Source organism: Nothobranchius furzeri, chromosome 10, assembly GCF_043380555.1.
Source record: "Nothobranchius furzeri strain GRZ-AD chromosome 10, NfurGRZ-RIMD1, whole genome shotgun sequence".
In the NCBI taxonomy this organism is placed as follows: Eukaryota; Metazoa; Chordata; class Actinopteri; order Cyprinodontiformes; family Nothobranchiidae; genus Nothobranchius; species Nothobranchius furzeri.
The window spans coordinates 25744295-25764700 of record NC_091750.1 but is presented as its reverse complement, the minus strand read 5'-3'; the positions used below and the strand labels follow the sequence as shown (position 1 = coordinate 25764700).

The 20406-nt window shown below is 46.6% G+C and overlaps 1 protein-coding gene across 2 annotated transcripts in view; it reads left to right on the top strand.

Moving 5' to 3' along the window:
* Positions 1 to 19201, top strand: part of lcp2a (lymphocyte cytosolic protein 2a) — a 24048-nt gene extending 4847 nt beyond the window's left edge. The window contains exons 11-22 of one of the 2 annotated variants that reach the window (XM_070555426.1): positions 83 to 196; positions 2101 to 2126; positions 2331 to 2350; positions 2514 to 2618; positions 2691 to 2709; positions 3901 to 3916; positions 4181 to 4265; positions 6014 to 6063; positions 6480 to 6523; positions 6619 to 6693; positions 18418 to 18567; positions 18775 to 19201. In XM_070555426.1, the coding sequence (XP_070411527.1) occupies positions 83 to 196; positions 2101 to 2126; positions 2331 to 2350; positions 2514 to 2618; positions 2691 to 2709; positions 3901 to 3916; positions 4181 to 4265; positions 6014 to 6063; positions 6480 to 6523; positions 6619 to 6693; positions 18418 to 18567; positions 18775 to 18924 (854 nt within the window). In that variant the 3' untranslated portion in view covers positions 18925 to 19201. Of the gene's footprint in view, positions 1 to 82; positions 197 to 2097; positions 2127 to 2330; positions 2351 to 2513; positions 2619 to 2690; positions 2710 to 3900; positions 3917 to 4180; positions 4266 to 6013; positions 6064 to 6479; positions 6524 to 6618; positions 6694 to 18417; positions 18568 to 18774 lie in introns of both variants that reach the window. The other variant, XM_054730978.2, reaches the window with a different exon arrangement.
* The last annotated feature ends 1205 nt before the right edge of the window (positions 19202 to 20406 follow it).

The window sequence follows — 20406 nt, the reverse complement described above, 5'->3', positions numbered from 1 at the left end:
TAAAGAAATCAGCTGTTCTGTTCTGGTCATGTGACTCTGCAGCTGGCTGTGACATCACTGATGATTGTGTGCTTATGTTCAGTTCCTCCTGAGCCACCGAAGGTGTTACGTGACATCAAACCTGGCCGAGGCTCCAGAAGCCTCACAGGTAATCTGAACCTGATAGAAAGAAAGCCTCGACCACCGGATTATGGAGGTAAAGACAAAGAAAAGTGATTCCTTCTCTAATTCTTCCCTTAAGGAGAAGAGAATGTGTTTACTTGTTCTGAAGGTCTGCTTTCTGTTAACCATGTCATGTGACTCCAGGTCAGACTCCTGACCCTAGCTCGTCTCTTTACGACCATAAAATCCATTTAGAGTTCATTTACTGCTATGAAACCCTCGCACTCACAAATGGAAACAGTAAAAAACTGAATTATTTCATTTTATTTTTATTTTTATTTAATAAAAAAGCCTTCTTCTCAGTCTGGGATACAACTCATTTCATTATGGTTATGATGAAAAGACAACAATTTCGTTATGGTTCAGCTTATTTCTATAACAACAAATCAGGACCAGAGTCGTCTCCAGAACCTTCACACAGTAAACAATACAGGTCTGGGGCCTCATTTATCAAGCTTGCTTACGCACAAAACGGGGACGGAAAACTGCGTCAGCAACTTTCCACGCAAACTTTGGGATTTATGAAAGAAAACTTAGCGGAAAAATGTGCACAACTTGAAGTTGACTAAGGACCTGGCTTACACACATGTTGGACATGGAGAGCACCTGCAGTGCTGCTGCTGAGAAGGATAAAGTTATGAAATCCTGCAGCATTATCACTTGTACTGCTTCGTTTTCACACAGAACATGACCCCCCACATGCACACACACACACACACACACACACACACACACACACACACACACACACACACACACACACACAGCCTGAAGCGCAAAATACGGAATACAGAATATCAGCAGGGGGACAGATAGAGACGGAATGTCATGCGTCTGTGACAGTGTGTGTCCTGTCACTGTGACCCGATTAATCATGCGCCCTGGCTTCTTGGACAAGGGAGATCTCTGTTTGGCTGACTGGTTAGCATGTGTGACTTTCACCCGGGAGTCTGGGGATGGTATCCCGATTGGACCATTTTTTTCATATCCGCCACAGATCTCTCTGAAGAACTCCCAACATTGACGGCTTCAGCAACGCTGTGCCACTCCGTGGATTTTCTCTTATTTGTTTTGCAAAAGTACTTCCTTTCATTTCTCCACCTCACCCACAAATACCTCAATTTTTGATTATGTGGAATTGCGCTTCCTTAATCTGCCTTGATCTACGGTCGCCATCGTCATTGGCGGAGCGTTGCAACAGCCGGCTTATGTATATGCATGAGATCCACAAGGCACTTTGCATTGACTATTTATGGCAGTAAGTGGGCGTGGCGAGGGCGGGATTTGACTAAAAAGCAGCTGAGAAACATTCTCGTTAGTCTCCGATTTATGAAGCGGAGATTGCGTGCAACTGTGCGTACTCCATGTTTGATAGATCACAAACCTACTTGGCGTAAGTACTTTTTTTTTTGCTGAGCTTAAGTTCGGTTTTAGTAAGGATTCTACGCAATGTTTGATAAATGAGACCCCAGCTCATTAATCCAATCAGTAAAAAGTTTCCTATATAAGGAACCCAGCAGGTTGCATCGAGTCACTGACTAGTGTCAGAGTCTTTAAAGCAATCCTCATACTAACCAAGCATGCAGCGACAGTAGAGTGAAAAACTCCCTTTTAACCGTAAGAAACCTCCAGAGGATCGTAGCTCATTATAAGCAGCCATCCACCACGACTCACTGGGGATGGAGAAGACAGTGCACGCACGCACGCACGCACGCACGCACACACACACACACACACACACACACACACACACACACACACACACACACGCACGCATAGACACACACACACACACGCATACAGACACGCATCTACACATCACATATACCAAGTAGTGTTTCTATGGCTACATTGTCATTTCTTAGTGATTATAAATTATATTATTAAGCTGAAAATTAGCTTAAATAACTCCGGATTATTGTTTTCTCTTTTCAGCAGAGCCTCATTCCAGCTTGCAGGACAGGGTGAGTTCATTTACCCACCAGACTCGTCAGAATGATTAATGCTGTTTGAGGTTGTGCTTGTCTTGTATATTCTGAGCTTTAAACAGATAAGTTGGTGTTTTTACTGTGAAAACAAAAGGACTGAACACTCGGCCCTGAGGAATTCCAGAGTCACAGTAAAACTGGCAAAGTTTATGTTTCTAACTCTCATCTTTGTTTTTGCAGCTGAGTACACATATCTTGAGGTATGCACACACACACACACACACACACACACACACACACACACACACACACACACACACACACACACACACACACACACACACACACACACACACACACACACACACACACACACACACACTTTTGTTCACACACCTGTTCGTGCTGTTGTGTTTTGTTCAGGTCTCAGCCAGACGCCTCTGATCTGCCCACCAAGCCCAAACCTCCTGGTCCTCCTCCTTTTTCCATCAACAGGAGCAACTCTTCAGCCTGGGCCCCCCCCAGCAGGTCCTTACCCAGATCAGGTCCACCTGAATCTCTCTGTGACCTGATAGTAATCAGATCTGCTTCTCTTTACAGGGCTGATGGACCACCTGAGGTGAGCAGAATCCTGCATTAGATAAACCGTCCTTCATCTTTTTGTTTTCCTTCCCAGCAGCCAGACCTCGCTGTTATTTCCAGGTGGTTCTCAATACTTGATCAAAAATTTTCCAGAATTTTATCAGATTTTTCTTTTGTACATAAACATTTTCAGCTTCTAGGTGCTTATTGAGATTCCCCTTAACCCTCTGGAGGCAGGCGTTGCAGATTTGCAACGCTAAAACCTACCTACCTGGTTACTCCACATACGTATTTCATGAGCATTTTTTAACTCAGAAGTACCCCTGAAGGACATAGTTGTTTGTCCTTTTATCAAAACTTATTTTGAGCCTGAGAGGGCTAATTAGCTGTAGCTTTATTGTCATACTGGAGCTTTCTAAGTTACTTTGGCAAGAAAAAGGTTGTAAATTTGTTAATTTAAATGTTGAAATTGGTCCTTCTCTGAGAAACCATGTTTTACTTATTATTTCTGATTCTAACGGGTCACCCTGAGTGTTTCATGCAGGCTGAACATGAAGATAGTCTCCTACACCTATCTCCTGCAGTAGCTTCTGATAAAAAAACAGACGGTGAAACTCCAGGATTAGAAAATCCTGACAGATCTACGTCACACTGTCACTAACATTCATGGACGCACCCATCTTGACTCACGACGAGGAAGGCTGTTGTTGGTTTAGCGTCTCAGCTAGTTGAAGCTAACGTTAGCATTAGCAACTCCACCACACAGCAGAACTCCTCTAGGCTTGTGTTATTTGTGGAGATAAAACAGAGTCAGTGGTAGAGTCGTGTTCAGCTCAACTCTGACGTGTCTCACTTCCAGTTCCTGAAAATTGTGCACCAGAGCTTTGTTTCCCCAGAGTACCACTCACAACGCCTTCATTCCTACTAGAGACCACTGCAAATTTAATAAATATGACTGATTGACCTCTTTAAATGCAAAACTAAATGCAACCAGAAAAGCCTAAAGATGACCCAATAACTGATCAACTGTATCAGTGATTTGAAAATCCCACGTGTTGCTGGTTTACCAGCAGTGAGCTCTGGTATGTATATATAAAACATGATGTCTGTCAATTATTGTTTAGCTGAGTCAGTTTTGAGCCTCAGAACCAGAACCTCTAGTTTACATCTTGCGTATGTTAGTCCGTGCAGAATAAACTCTGATCATGTTTCTCTCTTCTCTCTTCAGCTTCCTCAAGGTAAAGGTGAGTTTATTCATCAGGTGATTCATTCCTTCCAAAAATCTAAAACATTTGAAAGTTCTAGAAAACTGAAGTTTGTGTCGCTATGAGGAGTCAGTTATTTCTGGTTGCCAAGGTAACCCACCTCCTGTGGTCGTGGTCCGTGGCAGAAGTGTTTGATCAGATACTGCTTCATCATGAATTTGTTCATATTATATTTATCAGGTTAAACTTCACAGAAATGAAAGACGAAAGAATTTAATCAGTAAATTCTACTTCTTTCTGCAGTTCATAAGAACCACACCTTCCCTTTGCACAAAAACCTGCCGCCCCGCCCGGAAATTCCCGGAGTTTATCCATACCAAGCTGACAGGTCTGTAAACCTCCGGTTTTTAAATAAATCCTATCTGTAGCTCCTCAGTTCTGGAGAACCACAGGCTTGTGTTCTTGGCTTGTTTTAGTTTAAAATAAGTGATGATATTTATTCATGCATTTGTTTATTTCCTTTATAATGAGGCCGTTTCTGATTCACATTGTATAATTTGCAACGTTTGTGAAAAAAGTTGTTTTAGACCAACACATCAAACTACTGAAGAAAATTAACTGTTTAAACTACAGCGTTCTTCATTGTGAGCCCTGCGGGACACCACTCACCAACAAAACCAAATGGATTCAATGTTGTAGAGGGTAAATGTTGTTGCTTTTAAGCTTAATATAGTACCTTTACTTATGACCAATAAGCTGTGATACTCTATATAAATATAGAATATCAACCTGCTTGGTCTGTGGATGTTTAATCAGAAGATTCTAGGATTCTTTGCTTTTTCAGGGATCAAACAGACTCCGTCTCAATTCAGACAGAGTCAGGTTTATAAAAGATAAGAAATTAGTTTTTTAAACAAATAAAAACATGACAGGTTAACTAAGACGGCTGTGCTGGATGAATCTAAGTGGATGTGATGTGATGTGTGGTGATTTAATGGTGTGTGTTCATCAGAACCTTGTATCTAGAAGAACTGAGTTCTGGGTGAAAAGAATTTGATTTGCATTAAGCTATGAATTTGGTTCTTATCAAACCGGCATCAGACGCAATCTGTGTGTCTACCTCACCCTTTCTTTGGAGACCCTCTTTGCGGATCAGGAGGTCAGGGAGGTCGGATGACCGCTGAGCACCGAGGTTTGGTAGATTAACCGCAGCACCGACTCTCCAGTCCAGAGATGTTTCCGAGTCACAACAGATAGATTAAATCGTTTGCGTCTAGAAGGACTCTTAGGGAGTCGGAACTGTATCAGCTTTGTTCTGCAGGAACCGGTTTTTGACAGCTTGTCAAAAATGCTCTGGGTTAAAGAGGGTTCGCTCCGGATGGCCTGTCCGTAGCTTTCTCCAGAACTGACTCACCGTCAAGTGAGCTCTGTTTTAATATTCTCATTATGATTTCTTGGCCAACCAGGACGTGCCATTTGTAAGGGGTGTTAACAAGCAAACCTCAGAACATCACGCCTTCTTTCAGATGCAGGATGCTCCGATTTGTGGCTAAGAAAATGTCTGCGTCATGACGTTTAACTTAACTTTAATTTATCTCTAATGAACCTTGTGTCTGAGTGTGGATGATGATTACCTTGTCATATCAAACTGACCATCATATATATGAATCTTTCAATGTAATAATAACATTCATTTCAAACTTCAGTAATTCAAGCACAGATTAATCAAAACATTATAATTATTCATCAACCATTATTGTTCATTCCATTTCACAATTGATTAACTCATCTGAGCTGAAAATAGCCACTTTATTCAGAGAGTGAGCAATCCTGCTGTGATGTCAAAAGAAGGCTTTGTTTGGGAACACAGCCTGACATCTTGTTCCTCCTGAAATGCCAACAAGGCTGCAGTATCCTTCTGGGTTTGTAGGAAGCTAGGATGTAAAATCCACATTGAGAATGGAATTTACAGATGACTGTTGGCACGTAGGTCGATCTGTAGGTGAAAACGGACCATTGCTAGATGTTACAATGTGTTTACAGCAAAAAATAAAATCATCCTTTTATTTCATCATCTCTGGATATTTTGGACTAAATAAGAGTTTAAACAGGTTTGTTTTGTCTGGTTTTGAACAGCTACCGACCAGAACACTCTTCGGCCTCTCTGCCCCCCACGCTGCCATCAGGTAAAAGTTCAGTTACTTTAGTCTGGGACCAAAACATATCTGATAAATATTTACTGTAAAAACTAATTAAATTCATGGATTGATTATATTTGGAGTTTGTCCAGAAAAAACTAAAATGTGTTAATAAACAATAATTGATGAAGCCTCTAATGTAAAATGCATGATAATGACTTTGATTAGACAACAATGGTTCTAAGATCAGCAGTAGAGCCCTCTCTAGAAACCGATGGTACTGAAGGCTGGAAAGTGCCAGTTTTAGTTATCGGTGCCTCCTGTAAACGAATCCATTAATGGAGCCAAAGATCATCCCCACCTGTTCATTTAATCCAACTTTTTCTTTCATCACCTTTTATGCTCGTTAAATCTGAGAACTCAGTTAACCAGTGGATTGTACAGAAACCAAATTATGCTTCCAGGATTCGAAAGGCTGACCCATCCTGCTGCTGCAACATCCACTGTGGTAACACACACACACACACACACACACACACATGCACATGCACACACACACACCACACGCGCACACACACACGGTTCACCCCTGTGTGGTTACAGGATCTGGACTCCCGCTGGTACGTTGGGAAAGTGACCCGTGGTCAGGCTGAAGACTGTCTGAAGCAAGTTCATAAGGTACCAGAACCATATGATTCTCGTAAGCTGTTTGGGTTTTTTCTGAACCGACTTGGTGAAACCCATCCAGGTGTGTAGGTAAAGGTGGATAGAATAAATGAGCTTCAATGTGACTATCTGACCCTGTTCTTTGTTCAAAAAGTAGGTCATCTTTCATCATTTATATTTCCTCTAAGCCCCTCCCCTCACTTCTACACCTAAACCAATCATTTACCAGAGTCTAGAGCGTTGACCAATAGAGCTGTGTACCCACAAGAGGGAGCTGTCAACCAACCAGAATGTGTCCCAGCTCCGAGCACGCACTGTGGGGTGATGCACAGCATAGCAGACCTACCTAGCTTGAATGCTAACTTAACCTTCATTGAATTATTTGTGGGTTTGTAAACCTCAAGCTAACTGGATCAAGAGGGAGGAAAATGAAAAGGACTGATCTCTTGTGGGCTGCTGTAGCTTTAGCAACAAGGTTGAGTGCCAGATTCCTGCCGATTTTTAATTCAATTCAAAAATACTTTATTAATCCCAGAGGGAGATTGATTGCTGTAGTAGCTCAGAATAATAATTATAATCAAGTCATCAAAGAGTTGTTGTATATTACAATGGCTGTTGGCAGGAAGGATCTCCAGTAGCGGTCAGTTTTGCAGCAAAACTGAAGAAGCCTCTGACTGAAGACACTCTTCCGTTGTCAGACAGTCTTGTGAAGAGAATGCTCAGGGTTGTCCATCATTTTCTTGATTATCTGGAGAATCCTTATTAGCATTATCTCCTCCAGTGGTTCCACAGTCGTCCCCAGAACAGAACCAGCCTTTTTATTAGGCTGTTGAGCCTTTTCAGGTCCCTGCTTCTGATGCTGCTACCCCAACAGACGATGGCTGAAGAGATTACACTCTCAGCAACAGACTTGTAGAAGATCTGCAGCATCTTGCTACAGACATTGAAGGACCTAAGCGTTCTCAAGAAGTGCAGTCTGCTGTGTCCCTTCTTGCAAACGGCTTCGCTGTTCTTTCTCCAGTCCAGTCTGTTGTCCAGGTGAACTCCAAGGTATTTGTATTCCTCAACCACCTCCACTTCTTCTCCCATGATGGAAACATTCTTCTGAAGTCTAAAATCATCTCCTTTATTTTGTTCACGTTCAAGGTCAGATGATTTTTTCCACACCATGCCACAAAGCGCCCAGTTCTCTGTACTCAGCTTCCTGTCCGTCTCTGATACACCCGACAACTGCAGAGTCATCTGAGTATTTCTGTAGTTGACAGGTCTCTGAGTTGCACTGGAAGTCTGAGGTGTACAGGGTGAAAAGGAATGGTGACAGTACAGTCCCCTGTGGTGCTCCTGTGTTACTGATCGCCTGGTTTGATGTGCAGTTCTTCAGCCTCACAAACTGTGGTCTGTTTGTCACGTAGTCTTTAATCCAGACGATAGTTGAGGCCCCCACCTGTGTCTTCTGGAGTTTCTGGCAAAGTACATTAGGCTGGATTGTGTTAAATGCACTGGAGAAATCAAAGAACATGACCCTCACAGTGCTGCCTGCTTTGTCCAGATGACAGTGGATTGGTTGAAGCAGCTGGATGATGGCATCTTCAACTCCAACTCCATGGCGATAAGCAAACTGCAGCGGGTCCTGATATGTTCTAGTTTGTGTCACACCCTGTCCTGTCTCCCCATTCTGTTCAGTCCTGTGTCCATGTTAATTGCTCCCACCTGCCTCTCGTCTCCCAATGACCCATGGTCCCAGCTCCTCCTGTATTGAAACCTGTTAGTCCATTTTGTCTGGTTGGTTTATTGTTTCGTTGTCCTGCGTGTCTCATTAAAACCCTTTAAGTGTTCCTGTCTGCCTGCCTGTCTCCTTCCTCACCCGCGTGTGGATCCTCACCTCCATTTCACTCACCGGCACGCTTGTGACAGAATGAACCAACCCAACAAAGGATCCAGCTGGGAGATTCTCCCCTGGGAGTGCTTGCTCCAATTCCTGATCTCCAACCACCAGCCGGCTTTTCCTCCTCCTGCGTCGCCTCGCCGCAGACGTTGCCGCTGAACTTCAGCCTCGGCGGTCCTCTCCACCCTCCCGGAGCCGGATGGAGACTTGGACGGGGAGGCGCAGATGGACCGCTCCTGCTATGTGGGCACCAGACTGGCTGTGTGCTCCCACAGCGTTGGGAAGGATGCCAGGCTCCGCCGTCACCCCTTGTCCCAGGACGGGGCCGCGAGCTCGCCGCTGCCCCGGCTCAGCGCGCCAGCTTGGACCCACCCCCAGTCAGACCAGCAGTCCCGTCTCCGGTCCAATCAGCACCTCCGTCATCACCAGGCGGAGGAACCATGCCTACAGCCCAGCTGACAGAGCTTGCCGGTCTCCAGGCGGAGCTTGGCCGGATCCGTCAGCTCGTCAGCCTCCAGGAGTCCCAGCTGGACACCCTATCCTCCCCGAATCACCAGGAGAAGGTGTCGGTCCAGTCAGCAGCTCCCTCGTCTCCAGGCCAAAGGATTAAGCCTGCAGTCCACTCAGCAGAGCTTGCCGGTCTCCGAGCTGAGCTGGCCCAACTCCATCAGAGCCTCAGTCTCCAGGAGCTCCAGCTGGACACTCTATCCTCCCTGCTCTACCAGTTCCCGGCGCCACCAGTTCAGTCCGCTCCAGTCCCAGCGGTGAACCAAGAGGCTCTTCCCCCGGGCCGACCAGTCCAGAAGTCGGAAGCCCCTCATGCAGCGGCTCCGCCTCCACTCCAGACGTCGACGGTTCCAGTCCAGAAGTTGACAGTTCTGGTCCAGACGTCGACGGTTCCAGTCCAGAAGTCGGCGGTTCCGGCCCAGAAGTCGGCGGTCCAGAAGTCAGCAGTTCAGAAGTTGGCGGTCCAGAAGCCGGCGTCGGCGGTCCAGAAGCCGGCGCCTCCGGACCAGAAGCCGGCGGTCCAGGTCCAGAAGTCGGCGGTCCAGGTCCAGAAGCCGACGGTCCAGAAGCCGATACCCCCGGACCAGAAGTCGACGCCCCCGGACCAGAAGTCGACGGTCCAGAAGCCGACGGTCCAGAAGTCGACGGTCCAGAAGCCGATGGTCCAGAAGCCGACGGTCCAGAAGCCGATGCCCCCGGACCAGAAGTCGACGCCCCCGGACCAGAAGTCGACGGTCCAGAAGCCGACGGTCCAGAAGTCGACGGTCCAGAAGCCGATGGTCCAGAAGCCGACGGTCCAGAAGCCGACGCCCCCGGACCAGAAGTCGACGGCTACGGACCAGAAGTCGATGGAGGTCGATGCCCCAGTCCGGTGGTCGACACCCTTTCCAGTCCTGAGGTCGACGCTCTCTCCAGTCCAGAGGTCGACGCTCCTTCGTATCCAGAGGTCGACGCTCCCTCGTGTCCAGAGGTCGACGCTCTTTCCAGTCCAGAGGTCGACGCTCCTTCGTGTCCAGAGGTCGACACTCCCTCGTATCCAGAGGTCGACTGTCGTTCGTGTCCAGACGTCGACTGTCGTTCGTGTCCAGAGGTCAACGCTCCCTCGTGTCCTGAGGTCGACGCTCCCTCGTGCCCAGAGGTTGACGCTCCCTCGTGTCCAGAGGTCGATGCTCCCTCGTGTCCAGAGGTCGACACTCCCTCATGTCCAGAGGTTGACGCTCCCTCGTGTCCAGAGGTCGACGTTCCCTCGTGTCCAGAGGTTGACGTTCCCTCGTGTCCAGAGGTCGATGCTCCCTCGTGTCCAGAGGTCGACGTTCCCTCGTGTCCAGCGGTCGGCGTTCCCTCCAGTCCAGAGGTCGGTGTTCCCTCCAGTCCAGTGGTCGACGCCAACTCCAGTCCAGTGGTTGACGCCGTCTCCAGTCCATTGGTCGACGCCGTCTCCAGTCCAGTGGTCGACGCCGTCTCCAGTCCCGTGGTCGACACTGTCTCCAGTCCCGTGGTCGACGCCGTCTCTAGTCCAGTGGTCGACGCTGTCTTCAGTCCATTGGTCGACGCCGTCTCCAGTCCAGTGGTCGACGCCGTTTCCAGTCCCGTGGTCGACGCCGTCTCCAGTCCCGTGGTCGACGCTGTCTCCAGTCCAGTGGTCGACGCCGTCGCCAGTCCAGTGGTCGACACCGTCTCCAGTCCCGTGGTCGACACCGTCTCCAGTCCCATGGTCGACGCTGTCTCCAGTCCAGTGGTCGACGCCGTCACCAGTCCAGTGGTCGACACCGTCTCCAGTCCCGTGGTCGACACGGTCTCCAATCCCGTGGTCGACGCCGTCTGCAGTCCCGTGGTCGACGCCGTCTCCAGTCCATTGGTCGACGCCGTCTCCAGTCCAGTGGTCGACGCCATCTCCAGTCCCATGGTCGACGCCGTCTCCAGTCCTGTGGTCGACGCCGTTTGCAGTCCCGTGGTCGACGCCATCTCCAGTCCCGTGGTCGACACGGTCTCCAGTCCCATGGTCGATGCCATCTCCAGTCCCGTGGTCGACACCGTCTCCAGTCCCGTGGTGGATGCCGCCGTCTCCAGTCCAGTGGTCGACGCTGCCGTCCCCAGCCCAGTGGTGGACGCCGCCGCCTCCAGCCCAGTGGTCGACGCTGCCGCCTCCAGCCCAGAGGTCGACGACGCCGCCTCCAGCCCAGGGGCCGACAACACCGCCTCCAGCCCAGAGGCCGACGACGACGCCTCCAGCCCTGAGTTTGTCGCCGCCACCTCCAGCCCTGAGGTCGTCGCCGCCGCCTCTAGGCCAGAAGTCAAAGACATGTCCTCTGGCGTCTCTGCCTCCGGTCACCGCCAGTCCTGCCCTCACCAGGCATGGGCCCCCAAGAGCCAGTCGTCGCCTCCTCCTCTGCCACAGACGCAGGCCTCCAAGAGCCCGTTGTCGCCTCCTCCTCTGCCCCAGGCGCAGGCCCCCAAGAGCCCGTCGTCGCCTCCTCTGCCCCAGGCGCAGGCCCCTGGACTCTACTGGTCCCTGCCTCCTCTCCGTTGGTCCCTCTGTCCCTCTCGGCCCTCCCTCCATGTCCCCCTCTTCCCGCCCTGCTCTATGTTCCTGTGGGCGTCTGGAATCCACCCTTTGAGGGGGAGGTACTGTCACACCCTGTCCTGTCTCCCCATTCTGTTCAGTCCTGTGTCCATGTTAATTGCTCCCACCTGTCTCTCGTCTCCCAATCACCCAAGGTCCCAGCTCCTCCTGTATTTAAACCATGTTAGTCCATTTTGTCTGGCTGGTTCATTGTTTCATTGTCCTGCGTGTCTCATTAAAACCCTCTAAATGTTCCTGTCTGCCTGCCTGCCTCCTTCCTCACCCGCGTGTGGATCCTCACCTCCATTTCACTCACCGGCACGCTTGTGACAGTTTGCTTATTCAGGTGGACCATCAGGAGTATCTCCAGGACCTTCATGATGTGGGATGTCAGGGCAACCGGACTGTAGTTGTCATTGACTGATGGGTGAGTTTTCTTTGGAACTGGAACAAGGCAGGATGTCTTCCACAGGACTGGAACCTTATCCTGGGCAGGCTGAGGTTGAAGAGGTGCTGCAGAATCCCACAGAGCTGCTCTGCACAGGCCTTCAGTACTCTGGGGCTGACACCATCTGGACCTGCAGCCTTGTTCCTGTTCAGTCTCTCCAGCTGCCTCTTCACCTGACATCTAGAGACATAGGTGGGAGGGGGAGGTAAATGGGGCAGCAGCATCTCCTGACTTGGTTGAAGACAGATTTATAGAACCAGAAGAGTCCATGACTGCGTTGGAGGACAAAATAGCTGGCGTGTGACAGGAAAATGTTGGATCAGAGGAGGATGGGATGTCTGATTGGCTGGGGACAGGCGAGGAGGATGCTGGGTTTGTTCCTGAACTGAACTTATTGAAGAACTTGTTCAGTTCATTGGCTGTGTCCAGGCTGCCATCTGTGCAATCCTTCCTCTGCTTGAAGCCTGTGATCTTCTTCATCCCTGACCAGACATCTCTGATATTGTTCCTCTGTAGTTTGTTCTCCAGCTTCTTCCTGTATGCCTCCTTGCTGTCTCTGATCTTGATCTTCAGTTGCTTCTGTATACTCCTCAATAATTCCCTGTCTCCCTCCTTGAAGTCATCCAATCTGTGGTCTCAAAACAACCCTGCAGGGCTTCTTCAGCATCCTGTGACCATTTTCTCACAGTTCTTCTTGTCACAGGTTGCCTCTGAACAAGTGGTTTGTATTCTGACCAGAAAAAACAAGATTGTGATCTGATTGTCCCAGAGGTCTAGTTTTGGACATGTATGCATTCTTTACATTTGCATAACACAAATCCAATGCCTTGTTTTCTCTGGTGGAGCAGCTGACAAACTGTTGAAATGTTGGAAGTGTGGCAGAGCGAGGCATGATTAAAATCACCAGATATCGCCACAAGTGCATTGGGGTGCTGAGTTTGTAGCTTAGCGACAACGGAACTGATGGCATCACATGCATTTTCAGCAATGGCTGAAGGTGGAATATAAACGGTTGCCAAGACAACACTGGTGAACTCTTGGCAAATAATATGGGCGACAACTTACTGCCAAGTGTTCAACATCTGGGCTGCAGAGACGACATTTCACTGAAACATGACCTGGATGGCACCATCTGTTGTTGACAAGCACTGCCACTCCACCTCCTTTTCTTTTCCCCCTCCTCTTCAGATCTCTGTCTGCTCGTACAGTCAGGAATCCTGGCAGAGAGACGCTGGAATCGGGGACATGGTCCTCCAGCCACGTCTCAGTGAAACACATAACACTACATTGGCGATACTCTGGCTGAGTCCTTGAAAGGGATTGGAGTTCATCCATCTTGTTGGCCAGTGATCTCACATTGCCCATTATGATCGATGGAAGAGATGGTTTGAATTCCCTCTTTCTCTGTCTCTGTTTTGCTCCCGCTCTGCACCCACGCTTCTTGCATTTTAGCTCATTTGGGATTTGTGACTTCGGTTGAGGTATTATTTCAGCCTTTCCAATGTTAATCAGCTGCTCCCGATTGTAAACCAGCTTGTTGGCATGGTTATGCATCATTACAAATGCTCAAAAAGTGAAAAAATAGCAGTAAAAACCCTCTAAGCTTCAAAGCACCAGAAACAGAAAGGTAAAATGTAAAAAAAAAAGAAAAACTGTTTTCTTGAGAAACTAGAAGAAAAATGTCCAAGAAAAGGCTAAACTTACATATAGTCAACAGAGCTACTCCCAACATGAAGCCACCCAGAGCAGCGCAGTTCCGGAATTTGAGATGTTTTCCTGCTTGAACACAGCAAGCAGTTAGCAGCTCCTTCAGAAGTCAGTATAGGCTGAGGAGATCATTTAACAGGTAGGATCATGTGTGTTTGAGCTCTGTTAGCACTACAAGGCTATTGACCCTTTGCATGTGATGTCACACCACTCATGGGACCGCCCTCTGAGCCATTACTTATAGTAGAAAGAGTGTTCGCACTGTTGAAACTAGTAAAAACAAGCCAGTTTCATCACTTGTAGTTGATCTGATGGTAAAATGGTAATAATAATGTTTGCTGCACAGTTGGCTGTGCTAACAGACAAGGGTGTAAACTCAACTAGTCTTTTTTAATTAACTGTGATGGAGACTGAGATGACACAGCGATCAGACTAGCAGTCTCAATGTAATTTGGGCTTTGCAGCAAACATGTTTTGCTGGTAAGATTAAAGTGACAATGTGTATTTTCCCTGGCGATAGAGGGCAGTACATACCTGCTGTATGTAAAAAGCTTTTATGAAGGTTTATGGATGGAGAAAGTTTTGTAACCGTTTGTTACTAAGTGCTTTGTCCTCACGGGCTCTGGTAGAAGGAAATATGGTGTTGCCCAGAGACTAAGGGAGTTTCACAATGTCAAGGCGCCTGGCCTTGCGAGGCAATGTCTTGCGAGGCCAGGCGCCTTGCTTACGAGGACACTGTCCTTCCTTGGTCAAAGAAAACGGTTAAATGGAACAGACTTGCATCACGTGACCGCGGCTTCCACAGCGGTCATGTAACGTCACGTGACACTGGAGATAACGTTATATTTTATATGTATTAGTTTCAATATAAATATATAACGAGTTTTTTTACTTTTTAAATTGTGCATATATTTATTAAATTTAAAATATAAGCAAGTTACTACCTGCTAGCCACCAAAGCTGCAAGTACTAAGCAACTAACCAACAATAGATAACTTCTTTGGATCTAAAAAAAACATTTAAAATTAGCTGATTTACTTTTAAAATTGAAAATTGTCCCTGAAGTAGCTGCCGGCTTCTGAACCGCCATCATTTTGAAAACACCGCGGTGTATTCTGGGTAATTTTTGACCAAGGCTAGGCTACAAGACACCTCCCATGTTGCTTAGCTAGCTAAACGGCTAACAAACGGAGAACACACGCCTCTGTAGAACACGAACATTGGAACACGTCTTGGCAGCTCCCGATGACGTATCTCCTAGGCAACCAGGGCGGGGCCAAGACATCAAGGCGAGGTTCCTTGGCATTGAGAAACACCCTAAGGCCTGGAATACTTGCTACAACGCGGCACTGCATGCAGTACTGGAGTGTTCCACCATGGGGCGCACTAGAGAACTCAGACCTGATAGAGAGCCAGGTTTGTGGGTACAACCAAAACAATCATGGCATCAGTAAAAGAGTTCACTAACTAGTTAATTTGGAGATCACGACAGAAAAAAAAGACATCAGCGGCATCTTAGATGGTGTGAAAGTCCTCTGAACCAGAGACGGAGTCACCATGCTGAGTGTGTCTTGCTCGTTTTGTCAACTCTACCTACTGGTTACTCATATATTCCAGCGATCAGACATGTCACGTTAATTTCAGGGGATGCACACAAAGCTTCAAATCAACACAAGTAACGCGTGGCAGCCATTTTAAACATGCATTTGCATCATTAAACAGCAAGTACATCGTGGCCCAAAGAGCCTCTTCCATGTGTTTTAGACCGGATTGGTTATATGTTACAAAGCCGCCAATAATCTTCAATGCCATTTAATTCATTTTCAACAGCATTTTGATGGATAGTTCCAGAGATTAACGCTAAAAACTACACATTTAACGTTCATATATTTTCATAAGGAAGACAGGGACTGACTGAATGTGTGTGACTTATCCTATATTTCACCATGGAGAACGGGTGTTATTCCCCACTGTAGTGAATTACTAGATCATTATTTTTTATGATATTGATCCAGTGTAGGATTTAGCATGATGAGCTTTGTCAGTTGTCTTGTGTCGCCCATGTGAGAGTAGCCGTTTGTAGTCCGCTCCAGTGTAACATGAAACACTGTTTATCAGCAGCAGGGAGAACGTGAGCTAACGTTTATAAGTTAGCTAACACTAAACTTTTGTGAACACCGCTCTCTGAGCCCAAACTCGGTGCACCATTTCTTCTGATAACTGAACCGCTTGAACTAGCCAGGCTACATGTAGCAACAACAACAACAACACAACAATCTGAAATGCTGCTTTCCCTCGTTTACTGTGTTTTTGCCCTCCGATACGGTGGACCCACGTCATCAGGTGATGTAGGTGCAAAGGGTTGTTTTGGGTTCAGTATGAGGCGTGACTTTCAGCTCCTCCGTGAAGGAGGAGCTAAAGCTGTTATCCTCGCCTCCTTGATGAGGTCATGCAACCACCCCAGGTGTATCTGATCAGCATCACAAGTTCTGACGATGTCAAACCTGCTGGTCTCCAACCACCTGAGCCAACGTTCAGAACCGGTGTTCTGACTGTCCATGCCTCCTCGTCGAATCTTCCCACAGCAGCGTGTTACGACAGTTCTGCTCTTGTTTACAGCATGGTAACAGGCTTATTAAAGAGCAAGTCACCCCCTACAAGAAACTTACTCCACTCCCACTTCATGTTTGAAAAATGCAACAAATGCTGTTGCCTAGCAGACCGAGAGGGCGGAGACGCTAACACATACACACACAGGCTCACAACGACATTGTGACATCATGTACCAGTTAACATCATAGCATTCCTCTTAGCCAATAGCGGTGGCAGATTTAAATTCAAATACAGTGGTGAGTTTTTACCTGATGATGGCGCAACACTGTCAGGTTCAGGCAGAATATTTAAATTTTAACTAAGATGCACTAACGTGCCAAATTATTGACTACACATGTCCGCAGTACAATTAGACACTCATTTATACAGTTTATCAGCAAAAAAGTTGATTTGGGGGTGACTTGCTCTTTAAGCACACGTTAAATAGGTGCTCAAGAATCCAGAACTGTAGTAGAATTATTAACAAAAATATACAAAGCTTGTCGTGATTTATTTATGAAAAAGACCGTGGGTGGCATGATTCCGTGAATCCTGTCTTCCGACTCTTGGAGAGTACAGACACTTTTTTCTCCTCTCCCTCCCTCCTCCTCCCAAGGCTCTCTGTCCTGTCTGCCTGTGCTCTGCGCTTTCTGCATTTTTTCTGGAAACTGGAAATTATTAAACATGAATCTGGCCAGTTGGTCTCTCAACGCGATTGACACATTTTTTCAACAATGAGAATGGGAGAAGGGGCTCCCGGATGCCCCTCTAGGACAGAGCCAGCTGGGTATATCATGGACTCCTGGAAACAGCGGAACCTGATCTTCCTCTCAACTAGAGAATTCTGAAGATGTTTGGATATTCGTCGTTTTTGTGTCGGGATTCCTGCTGTTTGCCCTGAGCGGTTAACTGGCATACCGGAAAATTAACAAGCTTTCAAGGAATATTGGCTTAATCCCGGAGCTCAGGGACGGAATGCATCGCGCTGTGAACGCACACTCATATAATTGTCGAGATGAGTCGTACGCTTGGAACTTTGGCTGAGATTCAGGCTCTGGCACAGAAGGTGGACTCCATCAAGGACAGAGTTGACAGATCAGCACGGATTGGGATAGATTAATTACGCCATTATTAGATCTAGAGGGGTTGAAGACCAACAGAACTCTAAGGCTGAGAGGAAATTATCTCTGTCTGTACCCAAAACAATTCTTATCTGAATCTGGTACCCTTGGAGCCTGTGAGGCTGAAGTGAAATCTCCCCCCTCAGAAGAAATGTGGAATGCTGCTGTTGCTATGGAAACCCTTTCAACCTATCCCAGCCTGGGCGGGACTGTGACCCTGAAGGCAGTGGAACCGTATATAGGAGTCAATGTGCTCTCTAACCCATTATCTCCCTCCCCTGTCCAAACGGAGGTGATGAGCGCTGCTCTTGCGGCTGCACGAACCGAAGTGAGGAGAGTCTCAACCCTACCTCCCCACCACACTTATGTTGTCTATCGTCTGAGCGCCTATCTGTCTGAGGTGTTTGTTTGTATAGCAAAGCTGCCCTCTCTGTCATGGGTAACTCTGAAGTGCGTTTTTCCCCTCCCCCTGACTCTATCCTCATATAAACCCTCTTGATTTATTACGGTAGCACGACTCGTGTTGCGAATGACCACAGTCACCAATTATTGTCATGTGTCTATGTTTGTATGTCTGATCTCAGAATTGTGTGTACTGAAACAATTGAATTTCCCTCTGGGATTAATAAAGTATTTTGAATTGAATAAAGGTAAACAATATTGTTTTCTCTCATATGGGAGAAATTTCTGGCTTACAGTATAATAATATTTTACAAGCTAACTGTCAGGTTAACACACAACAAGCAGTAATACAACAACTTCCAGAGGTAGTAGCGCGTCTCCTCAGGTAAACGGACGGTGACGGACTACGTCACCGTCCGTTTAACAGGAGCCTTCTGAGCTGAAGGTTCTGCTAGTGACAGCCTCATGTTGAAGTGTGTGTGTGTGTGTGTGTGTGTGTGTGTGTGTTGAGGACGGAGCGTACCTGGTGAGGGACAGCACCAAGCAGCAGTCCAACCAGCCATTCACTCTCATGGTCTTCTACCAGGACAAGGTCTTCAACATCCAGATCAGGCAGCAAAACCAGCAGTACCAGCTGGGAACCGGACTCAAAGCCCAGGAGGTGAAAACACACACACACACACACACACACACACACACACACACACACACACACACACACACACACACACACACACACACACACACACACACACACACACACGGCTGTCACTAGCAGAACCTACAGCTCAGAAGTTGTGATCCAGACCTCATTCTGGGTTCCTCCAGTAGGGGGCAGCACACTCAGATCCACTTTTTGTGTTTCCAGTGTTTCCCATCAGTCTGCGACATCATCAGCCATTACTCCCAGTCCCCTCTGGTCCTGATTGATGCCAAAAACCGCAGCTCGAGCCACCAGAACCAGTGTCTGCTCTCCGACCCGGCTGGGTACTACATGAAGAGGCAGAACTGGTCCTGATTAACGTGGCCACCAAACTAACCCAGAGGTGTTGCTCCGTTCGGTTCTGATTCCTGCCCTCTGGTTCTTCTGGGTTCTGAACGGATCTTTTCTGTGCTGAAGTGATTTGTTTTGCTTTTGAATGAAGGTGGTTTTCATCCTAAATCATATCAATCAAACTGTTTTTTTTTTCATGAGCTTGAAGAACTTTTATTTCTGGTTTGATTTCTTCTACATTTAGTTTACTATAAACGTTTGTTTTCCTGCTGATCTTTAATAAAACATCGGTTTCATCTTTTTTAGTTGTATGATTAATGCGTTTTTTAAAATTCAGGTCACTATCTAATAACCCAAGTTACACGTTTCATTATTACATTGAAGGGACAGAGAGGCAAGAAGATCTCCAACTGTCTGTCTCTTTGCGTTTGAACCAAATACCAGAATTTCTGTCTTATTTTGATTTAATTGTAAGAAATTTTCAGACATCCAGGCATCCATGTCCTTAATACGTTGTGTAAGAGAGTGAGGAGGAGCTGTATTACCAGAAGACAATGAAATATTAAATTGAAAGTCATCTGCATAATTATGATAATTAACACTGTGCCTTTGAACAATGTGCACAACAGGAAGCATATACAGATTAAATAATAGCGGACCAAGGATCGAGCCTTGAGGTACACAAGTAACCACCTGTTTTTTAGAGTTAAACCACCCGACACAGTGGAAAATATTTTTAAAAAAAGATTGTTGGAATAGGATCCAGGCTGCAAGTGGGCGATTTTAGTTGTTTAATCAAGTTATCCAGTGCTTTATCATGTAAAAGCTTAAAGTGAGCCATAGTACAGAGTGTGGTACTGGAGTGCTGTTGTATGAGGTCATTATTGGATCTGGAAATATTCTGCCTAATGTTCAAAAGGTTATTAAAGTATGATGCAAATTCCTTGCATTTTGCTAAAGATGACATCTCAGTAGGAATACCAGAAGGACTGATAATCTTACTGACTGTCGTAAAAAGCACTTTACTATTGTTAATATTTTCATTTATAATTTTAGAAAAGAAGCGAATTCTGCTTTTTATTTCTTTATTGTACTCATAAAGTTGGTCTCTACAATTATCATAATGAATTAGAAGTTTAGATTTCCTCCGTAAGACTCTGATTTCGAGCCCTTTTCTCCAGGGGGGTTTCATCTTTTTTATTCATCTAGTTTGAAAAGGTGCAACTTGATCCATTACGTTTTCGTATTTTAAATTAAAATCCATCACTAGATCATCTGTTTGACCTTGTAGACGCAGGTTTTCCATTCTGTTATTGTCGAAATAATTTTTGACTTCCTGAGGGTTATGCAGCTGGGGAGGAACAGCTAAAGCATTAAAAAAATAAACAGTAATGGTGAGATACAGCCATATCTGTAATTATAGGTGCAGTAATATTAAGGTCATTTGATATAACCAAATACAACCAAATGTGTTGAAGCAGTTAAAAACGTTCTGCTTACCGGCCC